This window comes from Dromaius novaehollandiae, chromosome 19, assembly GCF_036370855.1.
Source record: "Dromaius novaehollandiae isolate bDroNov1 chromosome 19, bDroNov1.hap1, whole genome shotgun sequence".
In the NCBI taxonomy this organism is placed as follows: domain Eukaryota; kingdom Metazoa; phylum Chordata; class Aves; order Casuariiformes; family Dromaiidae; genus Dromaius; species Dromaius novaehollandiae.
In genome coordinates, this window is record NC_088116.1 from 12704467 (window position 1) to 12727870 (window position 23404).

At 39.6% G+C, this 23404-nt stretch overlaps 1 protein-coding gene across 1 annotated transcript in view; it reads left to right on the top strand.

The window, feature by feature from the left end:
• Nucleotides 1–2440: 2440 nt before the first annotated feature.
• The window catches only part of RNF43 (ring finger protein 43), a 72622-nt gene continuing 51658 nt past the window's right edge, over nt 2441–23404 (top strand). Inside the window, exon 1 of the mRNA XM_026107239.2 lies at nt 2441–4572. Within this exon, the coding sequence (XP_025963024.2) occupies nt 4336–4572 (237 nt within the window). The 5' untranslated portion in view covers nt 2441–4335. The remainder of the gene's footprint in view (nt 4573–23404) is intronic.

Sequence of the window (23404 nt, forward strand, 5' to 3'; positions counted from 1 at the left end):
ATAGCTATGTTTTGTATTTATGTTGAAATATTGTTTAAAGGATAAAGGATGCACATTCAGTATTTGTGTTGTGTTAGAGTAATATATGGGAAAGAGCACTTAAAACATGCATTTCATTGCTTCATGCCTGTTCATACTTATTTTATAATCAGTTAGAGCCAGTCCTGTATAAATGAGCAAAACGCACAAGAAAAAAACAGAGAGAATTTATCAGGACCACCTCAGTTATACCCTCTAGAACTCTCTGTAGTTTACAGCTATGTTTGAGATATCCTAAGTGAACAACAAGTGGTAGGATGAACTGAGGTGAAACCTTTAAATACTCACCAGCACTCCAAACTCGTCCAATGCAGTCTGAGAATGCATTTAGGTCATGACTAGTGGGAGTGTTATCAGACTGTCCTCAGATTTGTCATTCTGTATCACTTTTTACATACATGCGGTACCCATTCAGTTGAATAATAAAAGGCTAGATGCCTACGTTCAAGTCCTCCTTCTCAAATGAAAATATAAGGACACCATCTTTAAATGAAGGAAAATATTCTGGTAGTTAAAAGTAAAAGATGTTCAGTAATACAGATGCAGCTTTATCATCTAGGTTTGGTTGTGTGCTCCCCAGCTGATACGTCTTGAGACTGCTGCATAATATGCTGTGGAAATAGTGGAAGGTCTATATGCTGTAGTAGTTTGTGCCATTAATAGTAATAGGATTTGAGAGCGTCAGACTAGACTTTCTGGATTCAAGGTGTAAGGAGTTGGAGACCACAGGAATTCAGCCTTATCAAACTGAAGTTGCTACCTCTTTAATTCAAATAAAATACAAAGGGAACTTCTTAGCTTACCTTTCTTGTTCCTGTTTGCCACCAAAAGATTTGATGCTTTTGGAGATTTACGGTAGGGGAGTCTTAATGTCTTAGATAATGCTGTATCCTTGTAAGGACAAATTACGAAATCCTAGTATTAGAATTTTTAATATGCTAATTTTAAAACAGCCATGGAGCTGGATCTCCTGCCATACGTCACTTGCAGAGTACGCACGCACATAAGCTCTCTTTGTCCTTAACCACCGCTCTCTGACATAACTGTGAGAGAGCAAAGGAGAAAGGGCACTTGCTACTTTTAGGGGATTAGTATAATACTGCACAAGGCCTCACAAGTCTCAGGTAACCCTCTCAATTGAATGTCTCAGCATTTCAGCATCTTAACGTGAATGTAGCTCGGTCAGTAAATAATAAAAAGTGAATTCTGTAACAAGACGTGTTTTTAACTGTTTTCTTGTTAATGGGAACACAGTGGAATTTGGTTTACCTCAAAGATGTTCAATTACATCCCTGCTTAGACGACGTAGTTGCAGCAGTCAGCAATAAATTAAACTTTTAAACTTAAATGGATATTGCATTTATATTTTCTCTGTGTGCGTTAAATTACAAATGACAGATTATCATAGTTGAAAATAAGTATTTCACACTTCAGTAGTTCGCACTCATGCTTTTATCAAAAACTAATCATTACTACACAGACAAGTTAAAAAATCAGTGGACCAATTTTTCATTTTATGTAACTTACTAATTTCTGTGGAGTTACTCCAGGGATTAGTTTGGCTGTATGCGTAACTAAAAAAGCCATTAATCTGTTCACTTTCTTGAGTGCACTTTTTCATAAGCACTGAGAATGATAGAGAATGACTCTCAGAACTACTAGATAGATCATATGCTTTCTGTATACTATGCATTGTTTTTGCATTAATTTCTGAGTGTCCTCTTCAAGCACCACTCCATCACATGCCGATTTACAAATTTCCAGTTGCAACCTTACTTTGAGGTTATAGGTCTGACCTATAGTATTATTCACCTCTCAGTGATGTCAGAGGAGAATAACAGTTGAATTCCAGACCTCTGACATCAGCCTGACCTGAAACCTTCTTGCAGTAGCAACTAGAAAAGGGCTACTGAATCTAAATTAGCAAGAGCTGAAGAAAGGCTGCGCGTGAAATGGACGGAGTCCTTCCCAGGGCCGAAGACATAAGGCTGCAATAAATCAGTACATTCTAGTGAAGGAAGTTGCTTTAGATACTGGCTTGGTGCCATTTGGAGTGCCACAGGACGGTTGGGAAGGAATTCGAGTTCGCAGTGATGAACAGCCTCCTTCATTCATTTCTTGATCTGCCTTTGCATTCGATGTCATTTTATTTTTTATTTTAATCTTTTCTAGGTTGGGCACAGATTTCCCTCGGATGTCACTTTGAAGGACTAGTGAGTGACCCCGATTTACATGCGATCGCTTAGTAAAATGAAGTCGGTAGGGGCTGCTTGCTGAATGCAGTATAGCGGAGCCTCAGGAGAGGGAGTCCAGGAGCTCTGCGACGCGGCCGTGGAGGGGGTGGGTCGTTGCCTCCACTGCTCCACCCTCACTTTGTGTCAGCAGGTAGAGAGTGCTCGCAGTCCCAGGGGAGGGAGGCAGAGAGCTGGGAACACAGAAACTGCAAACCACAAGCTTCCTTCTCCAGGGATTTATCCAGAAGTGTTTTTCTGGAAGAAAAGCTTTTCTACGACTCCAGCAGAACTTTTCAAGTCTGTTCTACGATTGGGGGTCCCTGTGCCTTCTGGATTTCTTTGCCTACTTTATAATGATAAAACAGCCTGCCTGGGTTCACTGCTGGATTGCTGCTGATGTTTCAATTTCTTTTCTGTCGCACTCACTACATTTAGAGCTGGTAATTGCATACGCTGTAACAAGAGGAGAGACCTTGGTATTTTAAAGGAATTTTTCAGAAATGGTTTTGGATTTTTTCTGAAGTCTTTAGATTACATGCGGACACTTCACTTTCAGCCGTGCCTGCCCCAGGAGCTTTCTGTCTGCAGTAATTTTCTCCCTTTGATCTTGTTGGATTCTCTTTCGAGTTGTGGAGCTGCACTCGCACCTACCTGCCTAGTGCGTGTATGTGAGATTGATTTTCTTTCTTTCTTTGCTTTTTTTTTTTTTTTTTTTTTGAACGGATTGGTTTAAAAAAAAAAGACCAACATCATCAGACCCACACAGTTCTCTTAAGCTATTGGGAATAGCTTTTGTCTAGGATTTATAGAAACATCTCCATCTGTCTCAGCTCCTGTGGACTCCAGCAGGCACACTGCGTAACAGGTTTGCAGATCTGGGTGTTTTTAAAATCACTTTTTCTCTTCGCAGCGCAGTGATCAATATAACATTCGTTTTAGTTGCAAATTTCCTCGGTATCGATTCCCCCAGTTATGAAGACTCCTCGATACGTTTCATGTGACCTTTGGGCAGACCATGGAACTTTATGTTTTATTTTGTGGGGCCTTTATTTAGGATCTTATTAATATGTGCTTGAAAGTGGTAATACTGGAACTCAAGTGTACGGTGAAATAGCGTGAAAGGAACAAGATGTGCTGTAACTTTTTGCTTGGTATCTGTACCTAAACTTTTAAAGTATTTTGGAGCCTTTTTATTTCCCATGAACTTAAAAATATGAAGAGAAGCTACTTACCCAACTAATCATCTTTGAGAACTGCATCTGAACATGGATTATTAGGAGAAAACTAACATTGATCTCCAAACATAAGTGAAGCATTTCTGGCAGAACAAGAATGGAAGGGTTCAAGAATATTTGGAGGAGAACAATACCATAACATGCTTTTTTAAAAAATATAAATTCAAGAAATACCTCCTGCGTAATTTCCAAGAAGGATACCAATGACTGTAGTTACATTAAAAGTGAAGAGCTTGAGCCTACATTGTGAAAAAGATGACTTGCTGGCAAGAAGGTAAATTGTCTTTTGAGGACATTTGAGATGGATGTTTTGAACCTGTTGATCTTCCTAAACCTTGGACAGGAGAGGCAAGGTCATCACTTCCATGGGGAAATCTCCCTGTTCCTCATGTCTGCGGAACTGAAGAGTTTTTATTGCTAGATGGTATTCCTGTATATTTGAACTGATTCCTTGCTTGTGACCTGTTCATTCTCTTTCACTGATTTCTGGATTTATCTGCTGGAGGAGGAGGGTCATGTAATTTAGGTGGCTTTTTTTTGTTGTTGTTTAAAATATGTTTTTGAGCTTCCAGAGGCCTTTGAGCACGTGGCATCGCGGAAGAGAAATAGTGATGGCGAGAAATAGAAAAGAAATTCAGTAAGTAGCGTTGGCAGGAGAAAGCTGGAGGTAACTGAGCCCCTCTCGCTCCTTTCTCCTGGGTCCCAGTAACTGGAATTGCATACTCTTAAACCTAATGAGCTTTGCCTACTGTTGGAACCTGCTGGCGGGGTGAGGACGCATTCCTGAGCGGTATGTGTGGCTGGAGTGCACTGCTGCAGCTGGTAGCATGAGTGCTGGCCCCCAGCTGCAGCTGGCTGTCCTCTGGCCTTGGCTGCTAATGGCTACCCTGCAGGTAGGACTTGGCCATACAGGGCTGGCACTGGCAGCCGCCGTCGAATCTGAGAGATCAGCAGCACAGAAAGCTATCATTAGGGTGATCCCCTTGAAAGTGGAGCCAATCATCCTGGAAGGAGAGTTCGCAAACGTTGCTGAGGTTACTCCAGCTGAAGGAAAACTGCTTCAGGTAAGAGCAGCTCTATTTTATCCATTTCTGTTGGTTTTACGTTCTCGTTCCTTCCGTTCCTTTCCCCCTTTCCTTACTGCTTCAGCTGCTAGTGCCATGAATTTGTTTTTATTTCCCAATTACAGATTTATAACTTAAGAAACAAGTTGTTACTTGGTGTGAGCTGTCCACCTGTTTGTTTTGTTCCTTCGTGTCATTGCTCTTGAAGCTTGCACACGGTCCCAAGATAGAAGTGCTTCTATATATATCAGTTCATTCTGTCATGGTCTGTAATTGCGCTTGTATTAATGTTGAATTTTGGATAGAGTCAACTGATCCCATGAAGATTATTGCATATCTTAATTGGTGTTATAAAGCAGAGTGTGTTGAGTCACATTTGGGCATAGTAAAGGTCTGTCAGAAAGCATGAACATTTTGTATGAAATCCTTAAGGTTTTCTGCGCGCTTTTCCTAAAAGATTGGGTTCTGTTAAAGTTACAATGCACATCCGCGTTTTGCCCACCAGATTTGTTGACCCTGCTAGTTGTATGCTCGTGTATTGGCTGTGCCTGGAAATTGTTATCTCTGTGTTGGTTCCTGTAGTGTCACCACCGTATATTTTTGTAAGTGAAATTAGTGCCATTTTCTGATGTTTACTAAGAGTGGAGAGCGTATGAACATCTCGCCATAAGATGCAGGTGCTGCTAAGAGACAGTTGTGCTAGTCAGTGAGCACACTGATCTTCTGCATACTGTATTTTTTAAGCTCAGTTTCTTGAGACAGCACAGTACACTGCTACCTTCACACACTGTCTCCTTTCTGTCAGCAGTTCGTTGGAGTCACATTCTTGAGAATCAGATTTAACAAAATTCATCAAGATAGATAAAATATCCTGCATTAATATTAAATATTAATTTTTGCATGGCTCTTACCAGTGTTGACTTTTTAAATGTGATACTTTATAATCCTGATAAAATCGGTAGTTTGTAAATTTAAATTAAAATAATAAATATTGTATGGTCTTATAGGAAAAGAAATACAAGTGAGCCAGCCTTACAATATGTTCACCTGCCCGAAAATGAGAAGGGACAGTTTGTGGAGTTCATTAAGCCTGCCTGTGTGAATTTTGAACTATCCAGAATGAAAGCACTGTTATAAAATTATATTACCAGGATGAAAAGTATCTTAGACAAATGTACTCAAGGTCTTGTTCTGTTATGAGGCAATGTCCAGGAAAGTCAATATTTATTCCATACAAAAACTACAGTGGTGTTGCAACTGAGCACAAAGTATAGAGTATAGACCTTGTCGAAATGAGAAGATGATAACCCCTGTTGTAGGGTGTTTGAACGCTTTAACCAAATGCAGGGATTCAAACTGTGATTTTTGTATTATGTGAAGTCACTAAAGCCCGTTCTGTAGCACAAACAAATCAGATGTTTTGAATACTAAGCCATGAATAGTGTTGGATTTACAAATGAGTTTCATTCTTTAAAAAATCATCCTCAAAATGAGAAGGTTGGAGAAACACTAATCTTATCTGTTTAATTTATGTAAACAGATAGTGAACTGTCCGGTGTATGTGTTTTTTAGGCCCTGATCTCACAACTAGATTTGCTCAGGTGATCGTTCCTGTTCTGTATCCCACAGAATTAAGTCCTATTTCAAAGGGTTCACACTCTGGATCTGGTTTTAGGATTAGAGTATCGGATTAGGATTTGGGGGTACCTGTATCTTCTGCAGCAGGATGTTTACATGGTGCCAAGCAGAGTGTTCGGAAAAGCCTCGTTTAAGTTTGCCTGTGACCTTTGTGTATATATTATGGTGTGGTTTCTAACTATGCCACTACATATCAAAACTCATGATGCTATTTAAAAATTATTTGGGGTCTGATCCTGCAGTTGATTCCTGCCTTTGGAAAGATGAAACTTGAGACACACTATGAAATGCTGCCACAACTGTTAACGTACAAAATAAGTAAGAAACTAATAGGAGAGAGTATTTGTAGTTCACTTCTAAACAGTAAGATATTAAATACAACTAAATTATGCTTTATTGGAACATCCTGTTTTAAATGTAGTTGCCAACATCCCAATCTTGCAAAAACATTAGATGATATGCTTTAACTTTGATTTCATTGGAACTCTTATTTAAATAAAGTTAAGCCTGTTCACAGGTACCTTCCTAATTGGTTCTTCATATGTAATGTAGGTACATAACTTGATTTTTTTTACAGTTCTTGGGTTAAGAAGAGAAGTCTAGTTTTTACACCAGTTTTGGCTTTGTCTACTCGGGTATGTCAGAATCAGTAAGGTGCAGTCAGCCATCATGCACATCACATGAGAACATAAACTACATAGCTTATCTCAGAAAAGAAGAGTGCATGATCCAGTCCTTTTTTCAAAATAATGGTCTGTTAATTCAGTGGTATAATAGGATTGCTTAAATATAAGAGCTGCAAGACTAGTCCTGTATTCAAATAAAAATCTCTTTAACTTATAATTATGTTTATATTGTTTTGGTCAATATATCTTTAAAAATATGTTCCTAATTTTTTTAAAGAAAATCTGGCATATAAAAGATTGAGCCTCACCAAAGATATCTCTACCAGAATACTTTCCTGTTTTCATTTTCTTCCTATCATGTTCTCTAGGATCCTCTACAGAAAACAACTTTGATCATAAGTGTTAAATTTTCAGAAATTAACTTAAAAAAATTCTCCTTAACACCAAAATAATTTGAACATCAAATTCCTTCTCACATCCCTCTTCCCTGTGGCCAATTCTTTTGGGAAATCTTGGATTTTAACTTTTGCAGTATGTCCTTAGGGTCAAGGAATAGCAGTATATGGCTGAGCAGGTAAATTCTAACCTGCTCAAACTAGGCAGCGTTACCTCTGGCACTCCAGAGGATCAGGACTGCTCTAGTATGATGCAAAGGGAGAGGAATTTCTCAAGTAGGCAGAGCCACTTAAGACTTTATAGGTCAAAAAACCAACACCTTAGACTTCTGACAGAAATCATCTTCAAGCTTGTTCGGTGCACAGATATTACATGCTCTAAGCATTAATTATTGCGCAACAAATGAGAAGTAGCATTGTGTACTCGTTTGCAGTTTCCAAATGCTTGGAAGTTCAGATCTCTGTTGAGCTTACTGCAGTTGCCTATACTTCAGGTGGATAAAGTCCATGGAAGTCAGAAAGAGGCCCTATGTTAAAAAGGGAAGAACCAAACCTTTTAGATGAGGTAATTTGGATCTTACTGCTAACTGGAGATCCAGTAGCAATTAAGGATTCAACATGCTCTCCAAATTGCAATTCCTATAGCTTTTTGCCAGGTCAGCTCCCTTGGATATGATTGCCAATGCAATTTCTGTGACCTCTATTCTTGTTATTTCTGTTTTGTTAGCTTATTTTTGATGAGTAAATCTTACTTCCTTCTTGTTCATGCTTCAGGCTCCATTCGATATTGGAGAGATTTCACTATGTTAGTTGAAGATAGGATAATACAGATAGTCTCAGAAAGAAGAGGAGAGAGTTGCTTCAGAGTCTTGAGAGGAGATTCAGAGTTTGTCCAATTCAGATTGAATTACAATAGGATTCATGTGCAAATCTAATATTGTGGGGAAAAAAAGTTTTATTTGAGAAATAGGTCATCACTTAATTAAGGGCTCTTTACTAAAGTATATATACAAGCATGCATAATTAAAATTAAGCATTAGTATCTTTTTTATTTGATTATATGTAACTGCAGTCTTGTATACAGGGGAAATGATGATACTGTTAGCATATATGATGTGAGTGGGATTGTTACTGGAGTTTTCTGTATAGTGCTGGTGCCAATATTTCAGAAATTATGTTAGGAGTTTGAAAAAAGTGCCAAACAATGAGATTTAAAGAGAGAAGTATAAATTCAAACTAAATTTATTATAGAGAAGGCAAAGCAATGATTGATCACTTTACATACCTACATGGAGAAAAAACTTCAGATAGTGAAACGGTCATCTTGTTTAACAGACAAAAGCATGTAATCAGTTTTCCCACATGCATTATTTTATTGCAAGTCTCACAATACTTTGTGTTCATTTCCTTATAATCTTAAGCTGTTGTATAATTGGGTGATTGTATGAGAAAGTCAACTTTCATGAAACCACTGAGCACATTGTTTTAGCTTATGATTGCAGGAAAAAGCTTGACAGCACAACGAACTCCCTAAAGGCTCAGAAACCAGAAAGCACAGGGACTGCTCTCTTTCCCCCCCCCCCCCCCCGCCCAATAAATTATTAAAAAATATATTACTTTTAGCATCAACCTTCTGATTAGGGTGGAATGTGTTAGAGTCCAAGGAGGACCCTGAATCGTATTTTAGGTGCTGAATACAATTCAAGAGCTGAAAATCAAGTCTAGATAAAGTCAGAAAAGAAGCACGATGCATGCTTTTAACAGCAGTAATAACTAACCATTGAAACAAGTTGCATGCTGGTGTAATGAATCCAACATGATCGTCATAGATTGCACATCCTAGAAATGGAGAGCATTTCCAATGTTGCAATGCATAGTGCTGTTGGAGAATTATAATCACCTACTTAATTGCTTGTAGAGGGTTACAGTCCCAACCCATAAGAAAGTAAATATATTAGTAGTCTTATATACTACTAGCTCCTGGATCAACAAAAGGATGTTGAGTGCATAATGTTGACAAAGATCAAAGAAGTGGGAAAGTCTAACCAAGTGATAATGGGGACTTAAATTACCTGTGAATAAAGTGGTCAGATAGCACAATAAGAGTAAGTTCAAAGAAGCAATTTCTGCTTCTTGGAACAGCTAGTACTAAAGTACACAGAAAGATATTCTTGACTTAGTGTTAAGTAACATGCAAGAGCTAACTCAAAAGCCAGCAATAATTGAGCCACCAGTATTGACTTCCATGTAATAAAATTCAGTGCCTAAGTACCAAAAAGTGGATCTCTGACATTAATTTTTAGCATGGAACATTGCAGTAAAGTGAATCAGTGAGACAAATGGCTCTTACAGTTAAAGAACAAAAATAAAAAAAATCTTTAGATGTGACATAGATACTGTTCAAGAAAGTAAAAGTAGTTTTAGGAAACATACAAAACAGTGAATCAAAAAGGTAAAGCAGTAGAAGTATATTGGCAGTGTTTAAGGTGTTATCTGGGCCAAACATATTTCAAAATTTGGAAATATAATACTTAGTGAAAGCAAATAAATAAGAATATAAATTATAATAAGTACTTTATAAGGAGAAAAACAGGGAGGCATAGATGATTTTTCGTTGTAGTTAATAATCTTTAAAAACTTACATTTTTGTATCAAATACAAGTCTGCCAAAAATCTATAGGTCTGCTGGCTCACAGAGATTAGGTAGAGCAATTCAGGATTATATTGTCACTTTGCAAGAATAAGAGGCAATGAGGCACCTTGGGCATATTCACGTTAGGTATTGCAGCAATTAAAAATGTAGACCCTGACTCCACAGGATGACTGAGGTAGTTAAGCTCCCTATATAGCCATGAAGGAGAGTTAGATAATTAAAAGGTCTAATCAGCTGAATGCAGGGGATTTAGGTGCATCAGAAAGATGAGTCACTAAAATCCGCATGCAGAGTAGGGATTCTCAACTAGAGTTAGCTGCTAGAAAAAGCTGAGCTGAGGTGGTTTCTGAACTTCCATCCCTCTCTTAAGTATATGCAAAGCCTGAGTCAGAGCTTTGCATTTTATGCCTTCTCCTTTCCTGATCCATAAAAAGTGTGGTGGGAACCAGTTCTCTGTTTAAGAAAGAGTCTGAAGGGCTTTACACCCAAATCTTCTGCTACCTAGGATGTTTCTTGAATGCTCCCCAGAGCACCATCTGGTGCTGGTTATTTTCTTCTTTAAATATATCAGCAACAAAGGAAGACTAGAGAAAATGTGGGCCCGCTACTGAATGGGGCAGGGGCCCTGGTGATGAAGGATACAGAGAAGGCAGAGATACTGAATGTTTTCTTTGCTTCAGTCTTTACTGCTAAGGCCAGCCTTCAGGAACCCCAGACCCTGGAGACCAGGGAGAAAGTCTAGAGAAATGAAGACTTTTCCTTGGTGGAGGAGGATCCGGTTAGAAATCATTTAGGCAAACTTGACATCCACAAGTCCACGGGCCCTGAGAGGGGATGCACCCACAAGTGCTGAGGGAGTTGGTGGATGTCATTGCTAGGCCACTCTTAATCATCTTTGAAAGGACATGGAGATCGAGAGAGGTGCCTGAGGACTGGAAGAAAGCCAGTGTCACTCCTGTCTTCAAGAAGGACAAGAAGAAAGACCCAGGGAACTACAGGCCAGTCAGCCTCACCTTGATCCCTGCAAAGGTGGTGGAACAGCTCATCCTGGACGCTGTCTCTAAGCACAGGAAGGAAAAGAAGGTGACCAGGAGTAATCAGCATGGATTCACAAAGGGGAAATCATGCTTAACCAACCTGATAGCTTTCTGTGATAGAATGACTGCCTGGGTAGATGAGGGGAGAGCGGTGGATGTTGTCTAGCTTGACTTCAGGAAGCCTGAAGTCTCTCACTGTCTCCCACAACACCCTCATAGGCAAGCTCAGGAAGTGTGAGCTAGATGAGCAGATAGTGAGGTAGATTGAGAACTGGCTGAAATGGCAGAGCTCAGAGGGTTGTGATCAGTGGCACAAAGTCTAGTTGGAGGCCTGTAACTAGCAGTGTCCCTCAGGGGTCAATACTGGGTTCAATATTGTTCAGCTTATTCACCAGTGACCTGGATGAAGGGACAGAGTGCACCCTCAGCAAGTTTGCTGATGATGTAAAACTGGGAGGAGTGGCTGATACCCCCAAGGGCTGTACTGCCTTTCAGAGGGACCTTGACAGGCTGGAGAGATGGGCAGAGAGGAACCTCATGAAGTTCAGCAAAGGGAAGTGCAGGGTCCTGCACCTAGGGAGGAATAACCCCCACGTCCGAGTACAGGCTGGGGTTGACCTGCTGGAAAGCAGCTCTGCGGAGAAGGATCTGGGGGCCCTGGTGGACAACAATTTGACCATGAACCAGCAATGTGCTCTTGTGGCCAAGGTGGCCAAAGGTATCCTGGGCTGCATTAGGAAGACTGTTGCCAGCAGGTCGAAGGGGGTGATCCTCCCCCTCTACTCTGCCCTGGTGAGGCCACATCTGGAGTAGTGTGTCCAGTTCTGGGCTCCCCAGCACAAGAGAGACATGGAGCTCCTGGAGCAAGTCCAGCAAAGGGCCACTAAGATGCTTAAGGGCCTGGAGCATCTCTCATGAGGAAAGGCTGAGAGAGCTGGGCCTGTTCCACCTGGAGAAGAGAAGGCTGAGTATCAATGTGTATAAGTATCTGAAAGGAAGAAGCAAAGAGGATGGGGCCAGACTCTTTTCAGTGGTGCTCAGTGACAGGACAAGTGTCAGTGGGCACAAACTGAAACACAGGAAATTGTCTGAACGTGAGGAAAATCTTCTTTACTGTGAGGGTGGCTGAGCACTGGAACCGGTTGCCCGGAGAGGTTGTGTAGCCTCCATCCTTGGAGATATTCAAAAGCCATCTGGACAGGGTCCTGGGCAACTTCTTCTAGGTGCCCCTGCTTGAGCAGGGGGGTTGGACTTAGGTGATCTCCAGAGGTACCTTCCAACCTCAACCATTCTGTCCCGGTAGAATTATTGATGACACAAGCAGGCCTAGACCCATCCTGAATTGAAAGATTCTCCATACTAAAAAGTACCTGGAGCTGGAGTAATTACAAAGGGAAGATATAATAAATAAAAACAACAGCAGCAGAGCAAAGATGTATGGTCAGAAGGCTAAATCAACAGAGCTAGAGTGAGTGACAGTCAACAGAGGACTCTTGGTCATGCACACCATTCCTGGAATGTATCCAAGCAGCAAGTGGACCTTTCCCAAAGATAAGTTGGCAGGAGGGGTAAGATTACAATGGAATGGAAACAGGCCTTTTGGTCATTTCTGTTGACTATAGCCAGACTGGGTTTGTGGGCTAAATGGCTCTTGTGAACCACTACTGGAATTGCTTTTTGTCCTGTGCCTCCTTAGTACTAAAAGTTTGGTAGGTGTTTCATACAGATGAAATGTGAAAAGGTGAAAGGTAATTCTGAATTCATGCAAATTCATCATTTTTAAATGAAAGCTTTCAAAATTATCTAAGACATTAAAACTTGACAAACTGTACATGATCAGAGGGCTCCATTGTATTAGAATTTATTTTGAACACAAATTTTTGCCAGGTATTTTTATATATTTTATCTCTTTATTTTCCCATTTTTAGAGCTCTCAAAAGTGCCCAGAAGTTTTCTGTAGTCTTTCCCAAGAAGCACTTATTTCGGGTGAAAAAAAGCCCATTTTAACCCAAAACGAAGAAAGTGGTAAATAAGTACAATGGGAAACATGCAGAGGAATTTGGTCTTCAGGTCCAGCTTCTACAGTATTGTAAAATCTGCGTTGCAGGAGTTGCCAAGAATCAAATAAATGAAATTTTGGTTTATAAACATAGCAATTCTAAGCTGAACCTTAGAGTGTACTCTTCACTCAAGCAGTGAACATTCAGATTTTATAACAGGTTCTTTCCTCTAAAAACAATCTGTAGTAAAGTCCTAATCTCTCTTGATATGTTTATGAATTTATTTCTAAAGGAGGTTGATATGCAATATCTAAAGACAAGGATATGTGTCAGTAAAATATTTAAACATAGGGGTGTTTATCTCAAATTATTTTTTCACATATATTTATAAGCTGAAGATGAGATGCAAATCCCAAAACATAGGCTTCTGCTTATATGACACAAATACAAAAGCACTATCTGCGCACAGTAAGGGAGTAATGCGCACACTACTGTCAGTGCTTTAAGAAACAGAGAGGATCTCTTTTGTCCAAAAACATGAAGATTAATAGTTGTTGTAATTCTCACCTTAACCAGGGTATTGTAATTACTTACATTGCGGCATACACTTTTCTCAGGGTTGCTAGTATAATTCTCGTTGGCATTAATGAAGGAGACTTGGTGTGACTAAGGGAAAAATGTGGATTGCATTAATAACACTTTTTCATTGTATGCTTTTTGTCTGTAGAACACAAACTGCTGTATGTTCAATGATGTTAATTGCATCCAGTCCCATTAGATTCTAAATATTAATGCATTAATAGCATGTGTTGTGTTTGATATGTATTTTTAAGTCATTCTCAGATTTTGGGTATTATTTTCTTGTGGTCTTACAGATGGCAACTAGAAAAGCCCACTTTGTACTATTCTACATCCTTCACCATGTCTCATACTTCATGCACATACTTCACCTGTCGTCTTCTTGCCAGATTAAATAATCCCACAGATAAATTGAAGTCCATTTCAATATAGGACTTGCCACGTTCTGGAAAGTACAATAAAAATATCAGAACAATATTGCTGAGAAATGTCTTTGTGTTGCCCAGCTAATCAATTATATTCAGCTCTCAAACTAATTGTACCTGTCAGTGATGAAAATAGATGAGTCCTACACTAGTATTCCCCCTTTATGCCATATTTGAATACATCAAAAAACAAATACCAAGAAAATAATAGAAGTGATATTGCTTTTACACTCAATGTTAGTAATATCACTGCAGCATGCTTTATCTAGTTCTGGTACCCAAACTTTAAGAAGGATATGGAAATATTGGAAAAAATTCAAAGGAGAGCCACAGTACTGATCCTGAATGCAAAATGTAATGCTTAAGTAGCTCAGCTTTTTCAGTTTTTTTGAAAGTGCAAACTGATAATTGCTTTATGTGTATATCTACTTACACATAGGATTGTGTATTTGGGAAGTGTGAGAGCACTCTAGCAGACAAGGACGTAACCAAGTCTAGCAGGTGAAAACTCAAGTCAGATATCTGACATTAAACAACAAGTTATCTCAAGTTTTTTAGATAAACTGTAGGTTCTTGGCCGAAGGGATAATTAGAACAAGTCTCTAGGGAAAATTTGGGCCTCAGCTCCATTCCTGATCTTTAACATGAGATAAGATAGAGACAAGAGGAGAGGATATAAAGTAGGTATAAGTGGCCTGGATGGTCATGGTGGTCTCTTCTGTCTTTGAATTTTATGATTTTTATACATCTGTTTATTTTTCCCTTGTTTCACTGGTGTTAGAAAACAGGAAGCATTGTATTGCCTTTAACTTGTCCGTAACACTTTCAGTCTGCGTTAAGCAATTGTAATCATGTCTCATGCTTCGGAGCTTCTGGCTAGACGCATGGGTCAGGCGGGAGCTCTTCTCCCTCCCTCCATGCATGGTTGGCCAAGGGTAATCTTGGGACCTTTTCACCATTCTGAGGAGCATGAGGCATCAGCTTCATCTAGAATCAAGGCATAAAGGCATATGGGTCAATGTTCAAAGGTAGTAGAGAGAATCTTGTTTCTCAAATGCTTAGGTTGTGTGCCTTGCTCCTATGCACAAGATTGAAGAGATCACCAGATTCGAGGTAGAAGAGGACTCTCTTTCCCCCCTCCACCCCTGTCCCATTCAAATTATCAGAAACCTTGGGTGTGTGTCCTCTTCCTTTGCAGTTTAAGACATGAATCATCTGCATAGATCATCTGGACATATTAGCACCTCATCACTTCCTTATCCCTCAAGGGGCTAGTTAAGGGCATTTGTGGCCCTTTGATTTCTCTTTTGTTCTTCATCTCAGTAATTTAGTCTCCAGTGGTCAAATGCATTAATCTAACGTTTCAATGTAGGGATACTGACAACATAGAAATTTGGACTAGATGGTTGAATGATATTCTCTGGCCATAAATTCTATGAATAAACAAATTAAAGGTTTTTGTACTGAGCTCAGTTGTGTAAATAAAGTGCTTTGGAGATTAAATTTACTATTGTTTTGCCAAAATGTATGTTAATTCCTGTTAAAAAGTACATGAAAAAATAGAATTTGGATTTTCTACTTCTAAAGCACTTCAACAACTGTTGTTCCATGGGATCTTTGTTTAGGTAGATTTGTAGTTCTACAGATACGTAGCATGGACTGGCTATGTATCACTGTAGAAGGGATATACACACTGCAAAAAGTAGGAGAAAAAGATCTGGATTGAATTGTATCCAGATATGAAAAATGAATAGCACTGTAGTGCTATTGCAGATATTGCAGTTTTCTTTACTAAAGGCCATGAAGTCCAATAATAGAGCTGAGTCGCTGCAGGGAGACAGAGGCTGAAAAAGGATTTGGGGAAATTGCCACATGGTAGAGCAGAAGAGACAATATGATGACATATTCTAGGTTGTAAATAGCATTGGTTCTTTCATTAGTTTAATTTTGTGCAGGATCTTGGATAACATGTTAATACTGCTTTCTGAATGTTTAAACATACAAAAAATCTTTAAGGATATGTAAGTCAAAAAACAGAGTGCACTGTAGCAATTATTGTAACTTCCTGGGCAGCAATTTGAATCAAAAGTTGATGCCTAGCAAGTTAGTCATTAGGTCCCTCTTTAGACCACCATCCAGTGTAGAAATGCAACTTCGGAAACCTTGTGTTGACCATGTTTTAAAGTAGTAAAAAATGGTATCTATTATTGCTGCAGTCTTTTCTCTTTTCCACTTAAGAATTAGAGAGGAGAAAAATGGAATAAAATAGTACTGAATCATACGTTACTTACAAAATGATCTTATACCTTTTTTACCTAGAGTTTTACGCCAAAATAAGTGGAACCTCACATAGATCTTGAAGAGTTAAGAGAAGTCCTCCTCTTCTGCTTGTCATGCTATACCTTGTTTATTCCTGTGTTCTGTTACTTTCATATTTGAATGATAGTCCTCATTTCCAGCCATACTAGGGGTGCTTATCTGTCCCTAAACTTTAAAGCCAGCAGTTTTTGTCTAAACATTTCCCTAAAAACTCTCTCCTCCCCCTCTATTTCACCTGGTCTCATTTATACAAGCATATAACGTTAAGGACCCCACAGGTCAACTATTTTTTTCTGCTCACCTACTTTCTGGAGTTTCTTTCTTCTAATCTTTGCCTCTTACTTTTTCTTCTTACTTTTTCCTCAGAATAAGTTTTTTTTCTTGTTATTTTTTTGTACACGGTCATCTTGGTCACTACCAGTGCACAGACTGGGTTAGGCTCTTGCTTGGCAGCATTTGCCTCCAAAACTTTGCTCTGCTCCTTTCTTCTCTGTGATCATCTCTTCTTACCATTATCGCCTTCAGAGTGCGGCTGACATCCCTGCCATCTCCAAAGAAGATGGCTGTACCAGAAGCTGTTGTTTTGAAACCTCGTACAAAGTACATACCTCATGACAGACATAGGTGCTTGTCTGTTTTGTTTGGGTGATGGACAAATCCCTTGTATTTGTTTAACATGCAGCTCCTACAAGACCTATGTTAGAAAAGATCATGAAAATAATTGATGAAGGTTCTTGCTTGAGAAATCACCTCGTCATTTCTGACAGTTGCATTATGCCACATCCTGAGTTGGTGCCAACTCACATTTTCATGCTCCCTCACTGACTCTCTGCCTCTTTTGTGACTGCATTTGCAGTGAAACAAAACCTAAGGAATGCCCTTTGGGCAGGTCCCTGCTGAGGTCTTCTCTAAGAAAGCTAGTCAAGGCTTTCTTTTGCTGAAGACACCTGAATGGAACATCTTGGGTCCACGTGAGCGTTCAACTGAGTGTTCAATCCAGCTGGTGACATTGATTTTGACACGCTGAGGAAGATCAAAGAAGTGGCAAGGGTAGGAAATGCAGCACTAATGGGAAGCTTCAATTGCAGCCATTGTACTTCTAGGAGCTGCTAGTCAGGGAAACAAGAAGGGGAGAAGCAATGTTTGCCTTGGTCTTTTGCAGGACCTCATTCAAAATTTTGCTTTTGTAGAGCTGCTCTGTAACAGTGACAATAATGTACTTTGCTCCTGCAAGGATGTTGACTCAGAGGCCAAAAAGTCTTCCACAGTTGTGTTTTAATTCAAAAAGTGGAGCTACATAAAAATGAATAAATGTGTTAAAAAGCAGCTAAAAGGGCAACTAAGAGTTATATCCTTGCAGTTGCAAGTGAAGACTATTTAAAGACACCACAGTAGGAGTTAAGATCAAATGCACTTCTGAAGAAATACTTGAAAAATGATAAAAGGAAACCAGCATACCTAAACGTAAGAGTATGAGAGTATATAAAAGCATCCTGAAAAAACAATCATTTTTGTAAAATGAGAAAAGGAGGAAGGCTCATACATTTTAACAGGTTAAATGTAAAAACATAATGAGAAAAGTAAGGAAAACAGGAATAACTTGCAAATGATGAAATGACTAATAACAGATTCTGTGTAGTCACATCAGAAGCAGAGAGCTTGCTAGAGAATCTGTAGGACCTGTACAAAATTAAAAGATGCACTTAAGGCAGCTAAAATCATAGCAGAAGAATGAATGCAGTTTGGTATCTGTGGATAAGCTGATGATGCAGATAGGCAAAATTAACATTATCAGTTGCCAGGATGAGATGGTATTCGCCCGAGAGTTTTGAAGGATGAAGTAGTTGAACTTCTAATCATATATGTAAACTCTTGTTTAAAACCACTGGAAGGTGGTTGATGTGATGTCAATTTTTCTAAGGGCTCCAAGCCATCAAAGAAAGTACAGACCAGTATGCTGTTAAATGAAAGCAGCCAGTAGGAATAGCTGGTAACTTTTCACAATGGAGGGAGCTAATGACTGGAGTTCTACATGGATGTGTGCTGGGAGCCATGTTGTCCGGTATGTTTATAAGCTACATGGAAAATGAGTGCGTGGTGATGTTTTAGAGTTTGCTGAAACATTAACTAATTTGAAGTAATGAAGACAAGGGTCAGCTGTGAAGTGTTGTGGAAGAACCTTATGAGACTAAATCTCCTTTGTAGTCTCTCCTAAGAGACTATAAAGAGATGCACATGGAAGTCCATCATTACATTAAGTTGCTGGCCTCTGAATGGTCTGTTAGCACTCAAAGTCTTATTTTGCGATTATAATAGATCTATGAAAATGTCAGCTCAGTACTTGGTAACTTTCAAGAAAACAAATAGACTATTAGGAATGAAAAGAAGAGAGAATAAATGAGGAAATATGTCACTTATGCCACTGTAGAAATATTTGATCCATTTAGATATTGAATACTGTGTGAAGTTCCATTCCCTGATCTCTAAAAAAGATGTAGTGGCATATGAAAAGATTTGGAGAAGAACATGGGAATAAGCAAAAGTGTGAGATGGATTTCCTACAAGGAACATCTAACTGGACTAATATTCTTCTGGCTGGAAAATAGGCAATCAAAGGGTGATATGAAAAACATCTATAGAGTCATGAACAGGGATTGACTGTTAGTGTCTTTCAATATAGAACAATGGGGCATCACATAAAACTACTAGGAGCCAGATTCTAAAGGAACAAAAAGAATTGCTACTTTATACACTGTATCATTAACTTGTGGAATTCCTTGCTGTGGGAACTGCTGTGGATACTAATAGTTTAAAGAAATCCGAAAAACAACTGGAGCTAATGAATGGGAGAAGACTCCGTCAATGTCTATTAAGTAACAGGTACCACTTTTGCCTCAGGAATCCCATAAAACGCAGCTTGTTGGAAGCTTAGAGTGTTCTGGGAAAGAAGCACTACATGCTTGTCCTCTTCTTGCAGTCTTCTTTAGGCATCCATTGTTGGCAACTGTCAAAGCAAATACTGTGGGCTAGATGGACCACTGGTCTGAAACCATACTGCTGTTCTTGTATTTTCATCTTCTGTAGAACAGCTTTTCAGGCATTAGGCTCACTACCGTCGGCACCTGCCCTTGCAGTTTATCTCTGTTCGGTTTGGGCAGGACTCTGAGGAAAGACGGTGATAAGTAGATCCTCCACCATCTGGTACTGACTTCAAGCTTAGCTATTCATTCACTCAGAAGGCACCACAGAGTCCCTTGGTATCCATTATCACAAATCTCCTCAACACATGGTTTTCGATTGGTGCCGTTAAGCAGTGCTTGATGCTCTTAGCACTTAGCTCTTCACGTCTTCCTGAGTGTAGCATTTTCATCCCTCCCCACCTTCAGCCTGCATGATGTTGTGTCTGCACTCTGTGCATAATCTGCACTCTGTTGATAGGATAGTAACCATTACAGTTTGGTCATGTGTCTTCCCTGCCAGTGTCTGTTCTTTAATGCAGTAATACTCTAATGAAATATTAAACCAAATCGTGCAAATTCAAAGCAAGGTCTGTTCCTCAGAATGGCTAGAATGACTCTCTCTGCCAGCCATGTCCTGCATGCATAGAGCCTGAAATACATAACTGATGGAGGAGGAAATCCTGTATTCCTGGAGAACTAGCACAGTACCTTCTACCCCAGTGGCAACAGAGGCAGACAGTCCCATAAGTGATAGGGCCAGGTTGGTTGTATCTCCTGAACATAAAATGAGATGTGGAAGTTTTTGGTCATCAACCTCCACTACTAATTCTCATCTTTAATAACTTCATAGTCGCCTTTGGCCTCTTCATGATGGTCACCCCTTGTCAAACTGTTACACCCCTTTGGAATAAAATCTTCCTGTCTGACAGACATACCAAGATGACTTAAGGTTTCCTAGGCTCTTGTAAAAAAGTGGAATTCTCTCAACATGTCACACTTTCTCAATCGTTGTGAGTATTCAGCACTTTTCAGTGACAAGCATTATCCTTCTTAATTATGCTACACTGGTTTTGCTGCTCCAGTTCTGACAAAATTCAGAATTGTGGGACCAACTTTTAGCATGATAGATTAGTAATATTTAATTCCTGATGAGATTTCTGAATTTCATTTTAATGACATGTTCCCTTCATGCCTTGCAGTTACTGCAACTGCATGGAGCTAGGCAGCAATGTTCTTTTGCCTGAGAAAGACAAACTAAAGAGCAAGATGTCCTTGGCAAGCAAATATGTTTTTCATCGACACACTGTATGCAGATTGCTAAATCTCATGTCTCCCTTGCTGGCTGCATGCTTTCCATCTGGGATTGGATTGAGTGCTCAGCTGAGTGTATTTCTCCTAATATTAATGTAAAATTGTTGAATGGTCCTGTAAGCAACATTGGCTGTGGCTTTTGTGACCCCGGCTTCATTGCTAAAGCCAGTGTACCTTTAGAAGTCTAGTCTTCCTACAGATGCAAATGTCTTTATGGAAGACTCTCTCTATGTGCACCAAATCTTTAACTCACAGAAGAACTCATGTGCTGCTTGTGCTCTTTAGCAATGCTATCTTTGGCACGGGCACAAACTCCCCTGTATTGGGGTGCTACTTGTCTGACTAGTCAGTGCTAGTGAGAAAATCAGCTGCATACTATTTAATTTTGCAGCTTCCTGCCCTTCTCAAGGACCAGTGTCACAAGATACTATTGTGGCAGGAGACTGCTTACGAGCGAGTACCATTAGCAGTACTGGATGTATTCATGACTCCTCATGTTCCCAGCGGCTAGTGTATATTGTAGGCAATAGAACCTGTATCTTTGATATATATGAGAATGTTTAGGTTGTGTACATGCTCTTGGGAGTTGATGTCTCTTTATAACAGTTGTATCTTAATAATGGTCAGATGCTCCTGTGGTTGAAATAAGATCCTCTCTACATTTTAGAGAGAGATCTTTTTACGAACCTTTTAATGGACCTCTCTCTCAATTGTGGTAACCTGAGAACACCAGATATACCAGATGCTTGGTCACCAACAAGACCAGTCAATACATTGAAATCAAAAATAGTTTCAAACCCTTGCTAACCATGCCACTTGCATTTTAAGGTCTTCATGTTCAGGTTATGTGAAATGATATTCTGAGGTCCCCTCATTTCTGTCGGAGCCATTGATCCAGAGAACCAGTGTATCCAGTGCAGCTGTCAGGAATTCTGAACATATCAGTGGTAAAAGTAAGCCATTTTAGCTGACAGAGTACAAGTGAGAAATGTGGGATAATGTCTGCAAGGGACAGCTTGCAAAGCTCAGGGTTCTGCAAGATTGACTTTTTTACCTCAGCTGCCAACAAGTACTGGCTGTATTGCTTAAAGGCCAGTCTTTTTCTGGGATTGCTAGTAAACACATTCTCGATTCTGTGGTCTGAAGGATTAATTAGTATCTGTCTAATCCTTCTTCCCCTGAAAGCCTACTACAAGATAGGGCAAGATGCATTAGTGGTGATACTCCACACTTCAGCCTGGCTGAGACAGGCTGAGGAAATGCTAAAGCTGGAGTTATCAATGAGATGTCCAGAAGCTTCCTCACCCTCCTAGACTGACTCGTACAGAAGTCAAAACAGTTGCTCCATTCCATCCTCTGAACTCCCATCTCATGATTTTGATTCTTGATAAATGTTGTTATTAGAACAAGCCTCTCTTACTTATCTTAGATCTCTTGTCCGTACATAGATCTCTGTTTCAGTGGTTCTAGGTTGTCCACAGGGACTAATAAGCAGTGACATATAAATTACATCAGTGCAGATACCCTTGCAACTGTTTCTATCCGTCTGACGGATTTTCAAATCCTTGACTCTGTAGTCCTAAAATTCTGTATAGAGCCTTGGTAAAAGAGTGTCAACTTCTGTCCCAGCAGGACATCTTAAGCTGGGTCTCACAATCCAGACAGTGCAACAATGTAAGCCTGTGGCAGCTTGTTTATTACTCTAACGTGTTCTTAAATGTGACTTTTCTAGTAGCAATAAGTTCTGCCAGGGGGCAAAAAAGGTCCACATGGTAAATGTCTAAAATCTTTTGTCTTTACTCCCCTTTTCAAGATAAGATTTCTCATATGCTTTCCTGAGTTCATATCTGAGTTTCACTGGAGCCAGAAAATAACCCATCTCCCCCCCCACCAGCCAACCCCAAACCTTCAGGGACAAAGTGGTATGTCTCTTTAGACATTTGATGTCAAGCAGACAATCTCCTTCCTGTCTGCACAGAGCCAAACCTGTCAGGTGGCCTCTGTTCGTTTGTGTCATGAACTGGGAGATAAAGACATACACTGATACCAGTAATTGCATAACATATTGTATCAGGAGATGCTATGATACTGCCTAAGTGTTCATGCCTCTGGTCATCAGTGAATTCCATCAAAGGTCAAGTTGTACAATGGCCTGTCTAAAGGAAGTCTCCATTCTTGACACCTGCAGAACTGTCATTTGGAGTTCCATCGAACTCTGTACCACTGCAGAAGCTTCCAGGAATTATGCCAAATTAGGCAGATTGTGGTTTGCAGACTGTTTTCCTGAAATGCTTGAGACACCACTCCCTCCTTACCTGTGGGGAGGGAGAGACAAGGAATTACTGCTTGGAGTCACTCACCTTTTGAATATTTATGTGGACTGTTATTTAAAGAATAAAAGAAGGCTACTTGCTAGCAATTGGACTTTTCTGAGATGTGTAGTACAAATGCACATTCACTGCTCTCTCCACTTCTGCTGAAGTCTTGTGGTTGAGATGAATTGCAGGCCCACACTGAACTCTTTATCAATGCTTACTGTATGCCCATATTAAGAGTACTGAATACATATATGTCAATAATGTGAATCTCCAAGAAGAATGCTTAATGACAGTAATTTTTTTTCTTCGAAAAAAGTAATCAGCTCCTTGTGCCATGATGTATGAAATGAGAAAAAAAGATGAAATGAAAACACTGGTGTTTATAGATGGACATTCTGATTTGAGTAAATAAGATGAAAGATGGAGCTGAGTATTCTGATGTTTCCATGAAGGCAAACTTCCTTATGTTTATTTAATTCTGTTGGATATGTTAAGAGAAATTTGAGAGATATTTAATAATTTATAAACTCCGCTTAAGCATGTATCTGGACATAGATTTAAGTGGGTGCAC